Source organism: Peromyscus leucopus, chromosome 8a (assembly GCF_004664715.2).
Source record: "Peromyscus leucopus breed LL Stock chromosome 8a, UCI_PerLeu_2.1, whole genome shotgun sequence".
NCBI lineage: Eukaryota > Metazoa > Chordata > Mammalia > Rodentia > Cricetidae > Peromyscus > Peromyscus leucopus.
In genome coordinates this window covers 51301249-51318107 of record NC_051085.1, presented here as the reverse complement: position 1 = coordinate 51318107, position 16859 = coordinate 51301249, and the positions used below count along the sequence as shown (strand labels likewise).

Here is a 16859-nt window from a genome sequence, read left to right as displayed (position 1 = left end):
GTCAGTGACTTACCTCCTAAAGGCAAACAACATATACTGTGTATTTATATCACATGTGTGCATTTATCCACTGGCCAGGCGATGGGCTTTGAGTGGTTTCTACCTCTTGAATACTAAGAGCATGCTGGAAAGCACATTCACATACTCATTTTTAACATGGAGATAGTTTTAATTTCCCGTGAATAGACATCTAAGACTAAAATTACTAGGGCAGACAGTAGTTCTGTGGCTAATTATTAGAAGAAGTGTCCAACTGCCATGGCTGGAAACTTTGCTCTGAAGTTAGAGGTTATGTTTGCAAGTAGTTTTGAATTTACACTTTAAGGGCAAGTTTATAAGTCTTCCTTTTACTAGCTAACTCATCATTTGGTTAACCATTCAGAGTGGTTTTTGCTAAGGGAGCTGAAAATATAGCCTGTTCATTTTGTACACTAACAGCAGTACTGCCAGGGATGAGTACCCTGTACCTGCACTGTTCCACCTCTATCGCGGTGGTGACTCACGTAGTGCTGTCTTTAGACTACAACTCTATAAATATTGAATTCATAAGTTGGTCATTTATATTGGCTCACAGTGACATTTATTTACTCTTATTTTACTCAATAAAATTATTTAATTATATATGTTTAAAATTACACAGAAAACTTATTTGTAGCAAATAAATTAACACATTGCTAGCATGGCTGCCATAAAAGAAAACTAGAACAAAATTTCCCTTAATTGCATTCACAGTTGGTGAACTGTCCAGTGTCTGAGAGGGAAAGATACACACTGGGGCAGTTTAGCCATGGAATATGCTCACATAGTGCTGGCTTTCCATGAGGTACTCATGTCTGAGGAACTATTTTCTTGACTATTACAAACATTTTGTTAGTGTAAATGAAATTTCAAAATTGCTTGAAATTTTTCAATATGAAAATAAGGAGAAATAAATTTACTTCTGAAAATTATTTCATCTGTGGTTAAAACAAAACTCCATCACAGTGTGGTCTCCAGGGTCTGTTTCTGCATCAATAACTGAATACTTGGCCTTGCCAATTGATGCCTGCAGTCAGGTTTGTTATTTCTGTGTTTGAATTGATCAGTTCCATGAAAAATTTAGACTTTGTTCATATTAGCCAGTAATCTTCAAACTCTTCTGCCCATTTATACCATAAAAGTAGCAGAGCTATGTACTTCTTTGAACATTTTAAGTTAATATAAGATTGACTAGGCTAAGAGAATATGGTATTGCCATAAAATTGTTAAAATGCTTTTAGTGAGATTCAGAAGTGTAGTGATCTATTCATCGCTGTGATTTTAGTTTTTAATCATCTAAAACTGTCTGCTTCTTATTGGTTGACTCTGTTTCTGTTGCACTTGCCAGCAAGTCTCTGCACTACATTCACCCTATTTGTCATGGCTTCCATGCTTTCCAGCTTGTCCACCTAGTAAGGTTTTATTTCTAGCCCTAAAGTCAGTACACAAAGTGACACCGGCTTTAGCAAAGGAGACACAGTCTGTGTCTGTCTGTCAACCTAACAGACTTTGGGACAGTGGACCCCAAAGAAGTCTCCTGCTGGGAGAAGGAAAAGGTGCCAACCAGAGGGGGTCTTGTGTCCCAGAAAGATGTCACAGGGTCCTACAGGATGAAATTTAATCCAAGATAATGATGGGTCAGTAGTGGACACAGCCATAACTTTAGTGACTGCTTAGATGTGCTTATCTTTGGCCCTTTATTTAAACATTAATCTCATTTCAGGGCCTGAGATTTGAGGGTTCTGCTGGATCTCTTTGTCCCTCATCCTAATGTGGCCATAGTGAATATATCTCCTTTTCTGCTTTTTATTATTTTGGTTTTTTTTTTTTTTTCATTGACTTATAGAGGATGGGTGGCCAGACCTGACTCGGACACAGGTTGTAACCCCACCACCACCACCACCACCACCACCACTGAGTTTGATAACAAAAGCATTTCTTCTTTTGTTCACAGTCAGTTCTTGCTCCCTTCCCATTGTAGAAGAACTAAGGTTACAGGCGTGCATCCCACCAGCTGGCTTTATGTGGGTTCTGGGAACCCAAACTCAGGTCCCCATACTTGCATGGCATTTTCTTTCACCTACTGAGCCATCTTCCTGAACCTTGGCTTCTCCCTCGCCCCAGTTTGTAAGATGGATATGTACACAGGTATCTTACCTTTGGATATAATAAAATGGGCTTACCATCATCCTGTTTTTCCATTTGTTTTCTATAGTTGTTGTAAGCACATGTTAATAAGTATATGGGGATTAAATATAAAAATAGGTTTTATTATGTCATCATCATTTCACTCTTTAAATGTATAAAACTTATAATATAACAACAAAAGATATTTATAGTTTTCTTCATTTTAAATATACCAGTTGTCTATCAAATAGTTTCTAACCAAATTGAGTACACCTTTAATTTTGTTGAAAATAATTATAAAAAGTTTTAAGTTATTATTGTTACTTCATTTATGTATATGAATGTTTTCCCTGGGTGTATGTCTGTGTACTGTGTATATACCTGGTACCCATCTCGTGAAGGCTAGTGGGCCTCAGGGCCCCTGGAGGTAGAGTTACAGACTTTGTGACATGCCCTGTGGGTTCTGGGAATTGAACCCTGGCCCTCTGTAAAAGTAGCCATAGCTCTTAACCACTGAGCCATCTCTCCAGCTCTTGTTTCCAGTGTTTTTTTTTAATAACTTAATTCTTATCAGGAATGTGCTGTTTGCACATTTTTACTGACTAGAATCTTATTCATTTGTCCTTCCTCAGCTTTTACCACTGTTTGTGTGTGTCCCCAGCTCTCATCCAGAATCACACACGGGGTTTAGTGGCTGTGTCTCTTCAGGGTCATCTTTCTTGCCTTGAAGACTTTGAGTTGTTGAGTTGTTGCCAGATGTTTTCACAGTGCTTAGCAGCTGGATTTTATCTGACATTCTTCTTAGACTAGGGTCACAGGATTTCAGGAGGAGGCCACAGCAGCAAGTGATTTCTCAGCGCCTCCATTCCTCCTGGCCTCCTCCCCTGGACAAGGGACAGTTAGTCAGGCTCCTCCACTGAAGACGGCCCCTGGTTCCCTGTGCACACAGAAACTCACCATGTGTGTGCTCAAGGCCAGGACTGTGCTCTGCCCCTCTGGACAGTTGTTCCTCTGACTGACTGCTCTGAGGGGTTAGCCACAAGGTGGGGGGTGCAGAATTGGCCCATCCTGTTTCTGTCTCTTTTGCTACTGGGATTGCCCTTCTCAGGAGAGAAGCAAACTCTCCTAGACTCAGCCTCCTGCTTCACTTAGCCCAGCACTGTGGCTATGCTACCTTTGTGTCTGCTGCCCAGTGTGACACAGGCTGTTCCTGGCTTCTGACTAAAAGCTGTAGTGTTAAGGGGAACCTGTCAGAGATGACCACTCAGACACAGTTTCTAGCCAATTGAAAGTTCTTATTTCTGCTGCCTGGGACTACAGTCAGGTATTCAGGACCCAAGTGTAGTCCTGAGTGAGTGTCTAGAGCACAGGGTGTTTGAAGACAAAAACTGAATCCTGGCATCTGACTGGGGCATCTGGACCGTAGGTTCCTAAAATAGAATTTGGCAATTTCCCATGAATTCTCCATCAAGGAGATCAAATTCCAGTTAAACCTGAAATGGCCTCAGCAAGAATACAAAATGGAAGAACCTCTGCACTGTCTTGACCTGTCACAAATAGAGTAATGAATCTGGTAATTCACTTATCTAAGTTTATAAAATAGTATATGTAAATATGCAAGGATAAATCATGTGTGTAAATATATATGTATTTTCCTTTATAATTATTCCTTAGACTAAGATATCACAGACAAATTCAGATACATACTATATATAATATTATAGTTATGCTCCCTCACATAGATTTGTTGACTTGCATGTATAAATATGCATTCATGTATAAATGACTACACATACATATTCCTTGTTATTACTTTGATTAATTAATCAATTATTTATATGTATATGGGTGTTTTTCCTGCATGCATGCCTGTGTACCATGTGCATACCTGGTGACCACTGAGGCCAAAAGAGGGCATCAGATCTCCTGCAAAAGAGTTACAAATGGTTTTGAGCCACCATGTGGGTGCTGAGAATTGGTCTCGGGTCCTCTAGAAGAGTAACCAGTGCTCTTAATGGCTGAGCATCTCTCAATTCTCCTTGTTATTATTTCTTAATCTAGATTTTAGTCACTGAAAGTATATTACAAAATGTAAGAACAGAGTTCCATGTAATTGCCTTTACTTTACTTTATTGAACAATGAATGTAAGCAATTAGAATTGAAACCAGTTTCACTTTATTAATAATAAAGCCTTTCTGTCTGAGGAGGCAAAAACAAAAAAACAAAACAAAAAACCAGAACTAGGACAAACTAACTAAAGTGCTTCCAGGGTGATAAATGTCTATGGCTAGAGCCTGGTGGCCAAGCTTAGGAGTGGTTTACAGGAGCTTAGAGAGGTTGCCAGAGGCTGACCATGAGGGCTTTGTGACCCGAGTAAGAATGGAAGCTTTTCTTCGGAGGGTAGAGGAGAACCAAGGGAGAGTGGTGCAGGGGAGCCATTTGTTTTGATTTACATTCCAAGAAGAACATTTTCTGTCTGGCCAGTGGGCAGTGAATCAGAGACTGAGGCACGGAGATGAGAGAGGCGACCTTGCAGCACTCTGAAACAGTCGGCATTGATGACAAATGTGAGAGTTGGAAGGTGCAAAATGTGTTATGGATGCGATTAACAAAATGCAGTAACCGATCAAAGATAGTGGCAATAATGCAGAGTGCTGGAACCATATTCCAAAAAGAGGACAGCATCATTTTACTGCACCTCAGGTGTTGGCTGAACATCCTTGATCTAGTAGATGCAGATGTCTGGAGTTCCTGGCAAGTCTGAACAAAAGGCATGGGGGTCCATGGCTACTGCTGTGTTACAGCTCTGTATTAGATGAAACCATTGGGACTACACACAAATACTAAAGGAAAAGCACCCTAACGCCCATGCGTATTCCAAAGATCTTCAGGTGCACCAAAGGAAGAGAAACCAGAAAATGAAATTACAGAAGTCACCTGGTGCTACAGGGAAAGACCAGGAAGATGTAGTGGCAGATGCCAAGGGAAAAAAATCTTGGAACAAACTATATGGAATGTCTCTGAAGGGTGTGTATGATACAAGGAAAGGGATGATGGATTGAAAATACTAAGGCCATTGCTTTACCATAAACAGTCTTCTACAATGGGTTTGTGCAGCAGTGTATTTTCTTTAAAAACAGAAAAGAGAAATATAAGTAATTCTCAACAAAATTTCCCATTCAGAAAAATGGGATAGCAACTAAAGGGGATATGTTTTTTTGTTTGTTTGCTTGTTTGTTCATTTTCTTGTTTCAAACAAGAGTTACTAAACTTAGAGATAATTCTCGAAGGAGGAGAAGGAAAGACTCACCAGGGGACAGCTGGAAATACATACCCAGGCAATTTTAACTACTGGAGCTGAACTTGCTCTTGGTATCCACTGGGGTGTAGTTAGAGTTCAAGACCTACAGAGGATAGGGCACTCTCTCCCTAGAAGCCAGGTCTTGCCCTGGTGGGTGCACAGAGCCCATTTACATGCTGATGTTAATTTTTTGTCTTGGGCATTTGAGTCCTTTGGCTAAAATGCTCAGGCCCAAAAGTTCTTTACCAAATTTTGACAGCCTGCATTTCCTGTCAATTAGTCTTTCATAGCCAGTATCTAGGGAAATGAAAGCCAGGTGCTGATTGATTTGTACATGATTTGAACCAATCATATAAACAAGGACAAGAAGGATGGAATTATGCAGAGTAGTTAGAATCCGTTCCTGGGAAGGGTGAGTCAGTGTCACCCAAGTCACTTTACCATCCTCAGTGCAAGGAAGAATACTGCTTGGGAGGGAGACAGAATTTAGTAGATCATAACTACTCAGGCCATGCTAGTGAATGAGACAGCCTTGAAGGCACTGACTATATGGGCCACCTCCCAAAGATCCTCCCCCTCCACTCCCTTTTCCTTCTTTATTCTCTAGGTTTTCTGGAGGCTAGTGAGAGATGACAGGGGATAAAAAAAGAGGATCTTCCAGCTCTTAAGGTAGAGAATGGCAAGCTTGAGACCAGCCTGGACTATATAGGAGATCTTGTCTCAAAGAAAGTGATCATTGGTAATCCACCTCACCAATGTCACTTGTTGAAGGTGATAAGACATGTATTTCTCACTCTGCAACAATGCACTAAAGGAAAAAAAAAAAAAACAAGCAAACTAAAACTTTTAATATATAATCAAATCTCAGAAAATGATGACTAGCCAAATTTCCCTTTTATCTTTTCTTAGAAGATTTGGGTCCATCGAGCTGATGAGACTGGAGGAAATCTGTTTTCTTTCCTCAGTGTTTACCCAAATCCCATGCATTCTGCCATAGTTCAACACAAACAGAGCATACAGCTTTAAAATTAGTCCCAGCTCCTCTAGACAGCTCAAGTGAGGAACTGCTTTTGGAGTAAGGACTCATCTGTCCACGGGCTGCTTCTGAGATGCAATTGCAGTAAATCAGGAACAGGCCCTGGAGGTTGTACCTAATCCCATTGGCAGACCTTTTAGCATAACAGGCAGCAGAGATGCCAGACAACTTGTCCTAAATTACAAAATTAGGAAGGAGCTAGAAGTTGGATCACTGTTTGACTGGTTCTAAAGATCCCTCCTTTCTGTGAGGGAGGGGGAACACCGCAGCTCCCTGCTTCTCCCCACTCAGGAATCATGGCCAGAGCTGAGGGGCTGTACAGATGGAGGTGGTGCATTTCCACATGGCACTTGATTATTGGCCTGTCCACTCTTTAAAGATGTTTCTCTTTAGCCATGCAAGCATTTTAGCTGACTGAATACCTACAATAGATTTAGGTGATATTTTTATTGTAAAACCAATTTGTTTCTCAGACTTACTATTCAAAAGTATCTATTTGTATATAATTTTCATGATTTATGCCAAGTGAAGTTAAGACTGTTTATAGAACAATAAACAATAAAACATGATTTCAATAAATTATACAGATTTTTTGTTGTTTCATTTCTGACATTGTTATTTCACCTTTTCCCCCTTCATTTTCTTTATAAGTCTTGCATTTACAGTAGGATTTTCATGATTTGAACCATTGGGAAACATGTTGGCATAGAGTCTCTTGGGGATTTTAATATATTTCTACAGTACCTTTAATATAGTTCCCAGCAGCTTCCTCCTACATCACTCCCATGGTGTTGACTTTTTAAAAACTGTATTCACAGCAGTAGGAAAAACAATACGGTTTAGAACTTGACTGTGTCCCTTGTAGCCCCCTGTCCTGTGACTTAACTGATGGATTGTTGTCTTTGAGTGATCTGAGATGTTATGCATCCATGACAGGTATCAATATATTTTTATTTCTTCACCTGTGTTTTCAAAGATGTGGAATGAAATCACACTGAGAGAGGGAAAGAGAGAGAGAGAGAGAGACAGAGAGAGAGAGAGAGAGAGAGAGAGACAGAGAGAGAACTGCCACATTTTCTCAATATTTAGTATTTTTCATGAATTTCTTATTCTTCCAGTCCCCATCTTTTCTAGATGTTTAAAAGATGCCAGGTCTTCCGCCCTGTGTCTTCTGTGCTCCTGCTCTCTTGTTTCTATCTCACTGGGTCTCATAACCATTGTCCTTCTTCTCAGAACTTGGCGCTTTCCCTGGAGCCATTTTCCCTTTTCTTTCTTATCCTGTTTTCTTCTGTATAGGGAATAACAGCATTACGTTAGGAAGCAAGCTTTTGCACTACTGTTGTTAATCCTTTCAATCACAAGAAAGAGGAGCATGCTTTTTCCTCCAATAAGGTCCTGGGCAGCTACTCTTTGACTGGGATGAGCTACATATTATTCTGATTTTCATGACAAAGAAGCTGATTTCTGCAGGCAATGACCATTCTCTGGGCTTCATGTACTGCTTTACTGGGTAGTGCCACAGAGCTGACCAGATCACCAAGGGCTTAGAAAAGGCTGCACATCTGGCATATATAAGTGCACTGGTACTCTAGTTATTATTTTATTCTAAGTATTAGTAAGCTGATCATCTCACAGTTGAGTTAAAAACTAGTCAGTACTAGTGCCGCACTTAAATGTGGAAACTTACATGGCTATCCATGAATCTTGAAGCATACTATGGAAGCATTGTGAACATTGTTTAGTGTATCATGTAACATCATCTGATGTCTGTTCATTTTTCAGGTTCACTAATGTGAGACTTTAAGAGGAAGGGTTGATATTTGTCTTTAGTCTACTAAGCAGCAAAGGAGTAACAAGAGTTCTTTGTAGGTCTTCCTACTTCTGAAGGATACATTTTTACCTCTGTGCTATTCTGCTTCCTTGAGGGATGGGGCAAGTGTTCTGAGACAGACCGAGTCTGTGCCTCTCGAACCCTGAATAGGCAGTTTCAGGTGAGGCCTGAGCAGGAAGCTCCTTGGAGAAGGTCACCTTGAAATGGACCATAGAGGTAGACAGGATTCGATCAAAAGAGTAGCGGATAGAAGGCAAACGTAAGAGACTGGTTAATAACAAATTTCCACAATGTGTTTTTTGAAGCCCTTTGGTTCAGCAGAATGCATGTGGGAACAGAGAACAATCTGGAACATTGATTTATGCCATATGAGGTATAAGGGAGATCTTGGATTTTCCTTCTCAGCAGACAGGGTGAGATGCTAAAGGATTTGAGTGGATTGAGAGATCAGAACATAGTGTTGATAAGGCCTGTTTTCTAGAATGGCATAGGGTATTTTGCAATGGACAAGCATGAAGGAGCATGAATAAGGATCTGGTGAAAACATAGCTATCATAAACCCAGGCCTACACTCCTGGGCAGAGCCACAAGACTCTGTACGCTACCACAGGGGCACTTGCACTTCTGTGGTTATTGCTGCTTCATTCACACTAGTAAAGAATGAGAACCAGCTTCAGTGCCTGTCAAAGGACAAATGGGTAATGGAAGTATGACTGACATACACAATGGAATTTTATTCAGCTATAAGGAAAAATGAAATTTGCAGGAAAATGGATGGTTTTGTAAAGTATTATATTAAATGAGGTGATGCAAATTCAGATAGAAACCACATAGTCTTCCCCCATATGTAGATTCTAGCATATAATGTATACATTTATACATATAAATGAGTGTAAATGTGGAGAAAGCCTAAAATATTAGAAAAGACACCAAGTGAGGAAAGAAGAGTTTTTGAGGAAGCCAGAGAACAATAAGACCATGAGCTGTGAAAGCAGAAAGGAGAATGGGGGAGTGAGGGGAAGGGAAATCAATTAAAACACACTTTGTTAAATAATAGTAATAATAATAATAATAATAATCCTTGAGAAGCCAGACTCCTTGATAGTATAGAGGCCTTCTCCCTCCAGGTGGCTACAGCTTCCTAAAGAAAACAACCAGCAAAGCCACACTGGGCCAGGCTCCAGGTCCTTTGTCATGAGAACCTGAGAGTGAATGCCATGAAAACAGGAAAGTCGGCCCTTGACAGGAGTTTATGTTAGGTTCACAGGAAAGAGATTAAGAGAGAGGGCACAAATGTTACCAGGAGCTCACCAGAGGTGACCATTCAGACACAGTATATAGACAATGGAAAGGCTTTATTCCAGCTAGCTGGGACTATACTCAGGTATTCAGGACCCAAGTGTAGCCCTGAGCATTTAGACCAAGGGGCTTTTAAAGGCAGAAACCACATCCTGGTATCCCTCTTGGCAGCTGCAGGGGGAGATTTTGTGCAAACAAGCGGTTTAACAGAAGCTATTATGATAAGCATTTAGCTGGAGGGGATTTTTGCATAAGCTGTGATACCTTGACCTCAGGTTCCTAGGATAGAGTTGGGAAGTTTTCCATGGAATTCTCCATCAGGGAGGTCACATTCTTAGTTAAACTCAAAATGGCCTCAGGAAGAGTCTAAGATGGAGGAACCTCTGCAAGGTCTTGTTCTGTTACACAAGGAGAGGAACTGGAGAACTGGAGAACTGGAGACAGTCCCAAGAAATGTGTTGCCAACAGGGATCCTCAGCAAGGGGTAATATGGCTTTTCTGGGTTGAGACGGAAGGGTAGGGCAGTTATTCCAGCTTGCCCAGCCACAGGTGTCCTTGTGCCCTTCCATCCAGGTGTCTGAACTGGAGTTTTGTTCATATGCTCACATCTGGTCTTCAGGCAACTATATAGAAGAAGAAGAAGAAGGATAATAAGAACACATGTGGCTTCTGGCCTTTAGCCAGGACAGACCAGGCAAGGATAAGAATTGAGGTACCTGTCCTAAAGTTGACTGGAGATCCTATCTCTGTGTCACACCATTTTTTAAAAACATTGTATGTATGTTAATTTTGAAGAAAGTTCTGAATTAAAAACAAAAGAATATACTATAAAACTAAAAAAAAAACAGTTGAGAAGCTAAATGCAAGGATCTGGAGAGTATTTTGTTTGTTTGTTTGTTTGTTTGTTTGTTTATGTTTTCATTTCAGACAGGGACTCTCTATGTAGCTTAGGCTGTCCTGGAACTTGCTATTTAAACCTGGCTGGCTGAGAACTCACAGAGATCTAGCTGCCTTTGCTTTGGAGAGTTGAGATTAAAGGTGTGCACCTCCACACCCAGCACAAGAACGTGGGAAGTATTTATGAGAACCTACCTTGGAGTAGCGGGGAAAGGGTTCTCGGCTGGAAAGGGCAGGTAGATGTGAGACATGCCGGAGATGGTTTGACCGGGCAGTGAGAAGACTGTGCCGGGAAGGCTTCTAGTTTCTACCAGGGACTAATGAAGAGAGTGGTTCCAACAGCAGAGATGAAGTTACTTTAAGATCTCTCTAGAAATCATTGAGACCTGTGAGCCAGAATCTTTATGCACAGAGTACAAAATCTTGACACAGGACGCGGAATCCTTACCTAGAGCCTACAACCATTTAACAGAGTTAAGAACTCCTTCCTGGAGCCTGGAGCCCCAAATGCTTGCCCAGAGCCCAGAGCCCTATCAGAGGGTCCTGGCTCTCTTCACTCGTCTCCACTGTGGCTTCCTTTCCTCCATTTCTTTCTGGAACATCGACCTGCTGCCTTTGATTTTTATGCAGAGGCCCCGTGGAGGGAGTGTTTGTTCAATCTGTTGGAGCAGAATATTCTATAAACTCATGGGAATCTCGGGATTCCAAGCAAGCAAGCATTCCACTGACTCCCTCTGTGTTGGAGGGTGGCTGTCAAAGCCCAGTGCAGTCTTGATTTGCAGGTCATTGACTAGTGTATGAACGGGAAGCACCTTGGGAAAACGGTTTTTCTAACTGCTGCTCTATGGTATAAAGTTCTCTGTTATAAATGAGAAAATATATGCCATTCACTGGAGGGCAGGTGAGGGGCATGCGTCTTCAGAGACATTTCACTGGCCACTAAGGGCTTGGAGTGATGCTCTTTCTTCTCTCTCTGCCTGTGTTTAGTGTTTGTCAGGTTCAACTCCAGCCATGGTTTCCCAGTGGAGGTCGATTCTGACACCAGCATCTTCCAGCTCAAGGAAGTGGTTGCTAAGCGACAGGGGGTTCCAGCTGACCAGCTGCGTGTGATTTTTGCTGGGAAGGAGCTTCAGAATGACCTGACAGTGCAGGTGAGTCTCCCTGGGTGCGTGGTTCCTGGGATGCAGCAGGGCCCATTGCCCATGCAGCTTACGCTGCCAATCTGACATTCAGGCCCGAGCTCTAATAGAATAAATAGTGCCTGGGGATTCCTTGAACTTTACTCCACACTGCTTCATTAATTCTGACCTTCTTAATTATGCATTAGAACAGCAAGCAGGAAGGACTGGAGGAACAAGTGTGAGTGTGGTGAGAGAGGGAAAGAGAAGCTCGGAGCTCGGCTTAGTGAATAAATGTTTACTGGCTGCAGGAGCAGCAAGGCACAATTTCTGGGTCTGTTCAATTTTTACCTTCCTTATTCCATTTGAATCTTAATGAAGAAGGATTCAAACAAATTGTTCCCAATCAGGCTGCTCAGCCCATGCTCCATGAGGGATTTATAACCCGACTGTGACTCCTGGAGGACAGTCACAGCTGCTGCTTGGGCTACAGCAGGTGCTGGCCCAGGGCCCCATATGCAGAGCTCTGAGAAGCCCATTGGGCAGCTTCAGGATTGCACAGCAAAGGGCCATCTTTGTATATCCAGACTTGGGTCAAGTCACCCCTGGCTTTTGCACCTGACACAGCACTGAGTAGACTGGGGATCTGCTTTCCTGCTGCTTGTTTCCTGGGTATCTGGCTCCTGCTGTGCCCTGGAAACCCCTTCTTGCATCTCATGCATTTGGAGCAGTGTGTTTTGTAGGCATGTAAGGGACTGGCTAGGAGTTGATGAGCAGGCCCAACACCTAGAATGGGAGAACAGTGAGTGGTGTGTTGGGAAGGTCAGCAGATATGAGCTACATCTAGGCAGTGATTAGAGGAGGAGAAAAGCAAGTTCTCTCTGCATACAGTGTAATTGTGCTCCTGTTCACAGCTGGGTGGGGATCAGTGTTGTACATAGGCCTCAGACTACCCAGTCCAGTCAGTCCTCTGGTGGGCCACGGTATTTGCTGCCTTTGTGAAATGCTTTTGGAATGTGGGTATACAAAGAAACTATAGAAATGCAAATCATTCTGCCATTCTCCGGCTCCCGCTGATGGTGGTGGGACTCACACTCATTGTGCAGAAACTGCTGTGCTTTGCTCTCAGGCGATTTGTTTTCATGAGGGAAGTGCCTGTGCTAAAAAGTGTTTTGATTTTTTTTTATTTCAGTCAACTAAAAAGCTTTTCGTTGTACCTGCCAACTTCTACACCTAAGATTGCTTCCTTCACAAATAAATGGTTTTAAAACTGTTTCTTGAATCCAAATAAAGTTTATTTTGAGACCATTTAGATTCTAAAGTCTGCTCCTGTACCAGGTAGTGTGACAAGTGTAACAGTTAGCTGTTTCTTATTCAGGAAGACTAATTGTTGCAGAGGACTTATTTTATAAAAATCTAGGTACTGATTCAAGAGTCTTATTTTGATTAACATTTTTTGAACTACCAGTGTTTGGGGCTTCTCAGGATTGGATGAAAAGGCACAGCTCAGTTCACCTTTATGGAGCCTGCTCCTTACCTGGTGAGGTTCTAGTGAACTAAAAGAGCACTAGATCAAACTGGCTGGGAGAACCACATATGGTAAAATCATTAGCAATGGCACATAGTTCAGCCTCTCAAGTGAAGGTGAGGATTGGCCTATGAGGTTGTTCTCTGACCTCACATGTGTGCTGTGATATATGCAAATGCACACACTCAAATGGGAATGTGTGTGTGTGCACATATACATCATACACATAGACAGTTTTTTTCTAACTTTCCTGTTATAAGCCATGGGAACTTCGTAAAAGTAAAGAGTTAGAATGTAATGCTTTAGATGAGAAGTACAAGGTCCAAAAGGGAAGGTTCTGGTAAGGAAACAGGTGATGCCAGGGAGTGTGACATGGGGGTACATAATGTGCTCAGCTCAGCCTGTCCCTCAAAGGAAGCAGGCCCACCTGGAGAGTTCTCAGAGAAGTGATGTCTGTCATGTTGTACCACGTGTGCTAGTCCCTGACTATGTGTCGCTGACTTCTACAGAGATATAATATATATGAACCAATTTTACTTCATTAAGATTATTTCACTTAACATACTATCATGCCAAGTTATGTATGGTATTCTAACAGTGTCTTTATCTTCATCTACCTCTTAAGTCATTAGATTGTGTCTAGTTTTTAAAGTAACAAATTAAGGCAAATTGATTTTTACATATACTATACGCATTTAGAGAATTTGGTTTCTATACTCAGAATGCTCATTTTAAAGGCAGAAATAATAAGAGACCAAATCTTGTTGCAACTTTGTACAAAAGGAATGAGTTTGTTTCCATAAAGATCTCATATATACGAACACTGCACAGATATGTGCTGATGTTAACAGTGCTGGTGTCCTGATTGCCGTCTTCAACACTCACTTGTGAATTTAGGTCATCTCAATGCAAGACTCCCGTGAGAAATCACAATCAGTCCATGTAGAATAAGTTAGAGAGGCTAACAGTGTATCTTGCTGTACTGTATTGCATATGTATGTGAACTATGTACATACTATAACAAACAAAAAATGCCTATTTTTTTTCTTTGCAAAGATTTCCTGTCAGTTCTTGCAACAGAGTACTCAAAACCTACTTGAATCACAGGCCACTCCTCTCTACTCAGCCAGATCTAGCTACCCGTGAAAATTCCTCAAGTCACCCTTTATAATTGTAAATTTATTATTAAAAATTATACAAAGAAGATGAATTCTAGTATAGTTGTTTATATCCCAAACTGTAGCCTTTACAGTTGTATTAACTGCTGAAATGAGAGACTTTGGTCTCTATTTAGATTCTGGAGCAGAATTAATTGCATTTATACTAAATGCTTTGCTGTTATATATCAGCAGAGGGTTAGCCAGAGTATTAGACAGTATTAGTATATATCATATATCAGATATGTATTAACAATATATATTTATAGCACTTTAATATAAGAAATTGACTCTTGTCATTAAGGAGGCTGAGAAGTCCCCAGATCTGCTGTCTAGCTCTGCTTCAGTCCAATACACAGGAGCCAGTGGCACAGCTCTAGTTGAAGGCTTAGCCCGAGGAGAGCCAACATTTCATTTCAAGTCTGAAGACAGGAAAGAGAACCATATCCTTGCAAAAAGGCAAAAAAAGGAATTCCATAAGAAGATGCTCAGCAGATAGATAAGGCCTTCTCACACTGGAGGGCAGTCTGATTACTCAGTCCATCAAGCCAAACACAGATGTCGTTCAGAAACACAATGCACACCAAGAATAAGGTCTGACCATTGTCCAGGTGCCCTAAGCTCCTCATGTTGACACAAAATTAACCATCATAGCCAAAACATGAGATACATGTTTAAATGTGGCTAATAGGGAAGTTATTTCATTTGTATTCTCTCTGTAATGATGCATTTGACTTTCAGCACATACACAAAATAAATAGAACTGTTCATTTACATACAGTCTTAGTCAGTGTTCTATTGCTGTGAATAGACACTGTGACCACAATTCCTATAAAGGAAAGCCTTTAATTGGGACTAGCTTACAATTTCAGAGCTTTAGTCCATTTTCATCATGGAAGGGAGCATGGCAGTGTGCAGGCAGACATGGTGCTAGAGAAGTTGTGAGTTCCACATCCGTATCCACGGGCAACAGAAAGAGCCTCTAAGCTTGGAATGGGCCTTCTGGAACTCAAAAGCCCAGCCCAAGTGACACACTTCCTCCAACAAAGACACACCTACTCTAACAAGGCCACACCTCCTAATCCTTTCAAATAGTGTCACTCACTGGTGACCAAGCATTCAAGCCCATGGAAGTCATTCTTATTCAAACCACCACACACAGGAATTTGTTGTTTTGTAGGATTCACCCAAATGTTCATAAATTTCTTTGAACAATACTTTATGTCTAAAACACACACACACACATACACACACACACACACACACACACACACACACACACACACACATACTCTCACATGCATGCACACACACTTGGAGACTATTACTTTATATGAATTATTGTAGTAAATACAAAAGTATATCTTTTTATTATTAACCTTCAGCATTTTATGCTGTCAACAGATTTGAACTGAGAACAGGGATGTTTAGATTTTAATAATAATAATAATAAAAAAGGAAGATTATTTAAGTAGCAGTGTTTTTTCTGATGGCCATTGCATGTATTTCAAAAGCTGTAACTAGTTGTCACTGGCTTTAACTGATGAGGTAAAGCATGTATAGTGATTGGAAGAATTGATGCTACTGTAATTGTCAATAAAACTTACCTGTTACTACGGGGACATGATGAGCCATTTTCATCACGTTTCTAATTAAACGAGGTAGTTCTAAATCATAAATTAGAATCATTTCTAACCTCTGTAACTGTTGTTAAAGTGAATTCTTGAGAACTGGTGTCTTCTTAAGGCACTTTAATCTTTTCCAACATTATCATTTCCCTTTTATTATTTTTGTTATCTTTTTGACTATAGAATTAATACATATTAGTTATATATTTTTTGTCTTTTTGAGACAATGTCTCTCTATTATGTAGCTCTGGCTGTCCCAGAACTCACTATGTATAAACCAGGCCTCTATCTCTCTCTCTCTCAGAGATCCTCCATCTTCTGTCTGCTTCAGCCTCTCAGGTGCTGAGATTAGAGGTGTGCATGGCCAGCCTGGCTTGGGTATAATAAATTTAAAGAAAGAGAACCATAAAAATACACATCTATGATTCTCCTTGTTTGTGCTTTTCACATGATCACTTACAAACCCCCAATGTTTTTATTTTTATTTTGTTTCTTTTATTCAGATTGTGGTATGTTTTGCTAGTATACCTGAGTACACTGAAAAATAAAAAAAAAACCTTGATATTTTTGGAATTTTTTATTAAATTAGTGATTTCAATTTTGAAACAATAGCAAATTATGTTCATATTAGAGCTTCAAAGTAAAGAGCTGGTACATTCATTACCTGGCCTTTTGGAGCCCATTACCTATGGTGGGACACCTTGCACAGCCTTGATGCAGAGGGAAGGGCTGGATCTGTCTTAACTGAATGTTCCAGGCTTGGCTGACTCCCCATGGGAGGTCTTGCCTTCTCAGAGGAGGGGATGGGGGTAGGTTGGGGCAGATACCTGGGAGCGGGGTGATTAGGAGGAGGGAAGAAAAGGGGATCTGTAGTTGGTATGTAAAATGAATAAAAACCTTCTTAATAAAGAAAAAAAA

At 40.9% G+C, this 16859-nt stretch overlaps 1 protein-coding gene across 2 annotated transcripts in view; it reads left to right on the top strand.

The window, feature by feature from the left end:
* Positions 1–16859, top strand: part of Prkn (parkin RBR E3 ubiquitin protein ligase) — a 1218024-nt gene that overhangs the window by 193858 nt on the left and 1007307 nt on the right. For both annotated transcript variants that reach the window (XM_028866686.2, XM_028866685.2), the window contains exon 2: positions 11498–11661. In XM_028866686.2, the coding sequence (XP_028722519.1) occupies positions 11498–11661 (164 nt within the window). The remainder of the gene's footprint in view (positions 1–11497; positions 11662–16859) is intronic.